This window comes from Mesitornis unicolor, unplaced genomic scaffold (assembly GCF_000695765.1).
Source record: "Mesitornis unicolor isolate BGI_N332 unplaced genomic scaffold, ASM69576v1 scaffold21273, whole genome shotgun sequence".
In the NCBI taxonomy this organism is placed as follows: Eukaryota; Metazoa; Chordata; class Aves; order Mesitornithiformes; family Mesitornithidae; genus Mesitornis; species Mesitornis unicolor.
This window is the reverse complement of record NW_010174236.1, coordinates 3213-4602: the sequence shown is the minus strand read 5'-3', so window position 1 is coordinate 4602 and position 1390 is coordinate 3213. Positions and strand designations below refer to the sequence as shown.

The 1390-nt window shown below is 37.7% G+C and overlaps 1 protein-coding gene across 1 annotated transcript in view; it reads right to left on the bottom strand.

The window, feature by feature from the left end:
• Positions 1–1390, bottom strand: part of HNRNPR (heterogeneous nuclear ribonucleoprotein R) — a gene marked incomplete at its 5' end in the record, with an annotated part of 5922 nt that overhangs the window by 2711 nt on the left and 1821 nt on the right. Inside the window, one exon of the mRNA XM_010180987.1 lies at positions 909–1058. Coding sequence (XP_010179289.1) covers positions 909–1058 — 150 coding nt within the window. The remainder of the gene's footprint in view (positions 1–908; positions 1059–1390) is intronic.

Here is a 1390-nt window from a genome sequence, read left to right as displayed (position 1 = left end):
TCTTTCCCTCTCCTGGACATGGTCTAAACCTTCCCCAAACTGGCTTTGATTTCACTAAATACCAGTGCCATTCATCCTAAAGCCAAACTCAGGAGTACTCTAAACCCTATTTTGGTGGGTAGGAAAACTGAAGTGATTAAATCGTCACAAAATTATTAATAAGGATGAGTAAAGAACCTTTGAGCTACAGGTAGATACTTGCTCAAGACTCCCAGGTACAACACTCTTCTCTCCTTCCCTCTGTAAACTATGAACTTAAAAACAGCAATTTCTATAGAATTCAACCCACTGAAGTACAAACAACAGAGATTAATGAGCTTCTCAACTGCTCTTAGATACAAAGGAAGAAGCCTGTGAAGCATACAATAATGATCTCCAATGTTTAAGAAGTCATTTAGAAGGAACCTTCAAGGGAAAACGTAGAGTTAAAGATAGGTAAGGGAGATAAGGAAGTTGCTAGTGCCACTCTTCTCCCATTCACAAGGCATTTTTTTAATTACTCTGCAATTTCTGTTCAATACTTCTGTTACTCCAAAACTACACACACCCTTTAGATAGGAGTCTTTGAGGGACAACTGATACCTTCTGTCAGAGCTTCCTCAGAAAAACTGTCTAGGTTGAGCTTTTTTATTTCCTCTTCTCTAGACTCTCCTGCATTGGTCTCTATCTCTTTTCCAGTCTACTTGTTAACTTGCTACAGCTTTGTCCTTTGCAAGTTTCACATCCTCCTAGCTACTGAAATCATAGGAACAAAATTATTAGTGTTAAAATTCTTACAATGGGAACCTTATTAAATGGGCTCTACAAACTGTCTTATCAAGATATTTACTGTAATGAAATTTACTACAACCATCTGTACAAAATAAACTGCTCACATCGAGGTAGTTAGGAAGGAGTAATCAACCTACCTTCACTGCTGCACCTCTGTCCTCAAAATGAACAAATGCATAATCCTTCAACTTCTTTACTCTTTCCAACTTCCCAAATTCAGAAAAGGATTTCTCAAGAATCTCTTCAGTCACAGTAGTGGCCAAGTTTCTTACAAATAAAACTTTCACCTGGTGAAAAAAAAGAAAATTAAAGCTGTAATCTTTACAAGTCTAAACCTCAAGGGAAGCTAACATCAACTGCTAAGATGTTATTCCCTTCTTCTCTGCATTAAGAAATTTGGGGTAACCTTATAAATTCTGTACCTGTTTCAAAAAAAGAAAAAAAAAAGGCACCTTGCAGTTACCTGTATGGAGTTTCTACAACTTCTCTCCTTCCACAGTTCCCTTCCATGACCAGAATAATATCCAACTTGGATTTCTGCTTCTGGGATGCTACAAATCCCAGTAAAACTTCAGTAACAGACCTCAAGAGCAGCAAAGAGTTATCCCAGAACACAGGG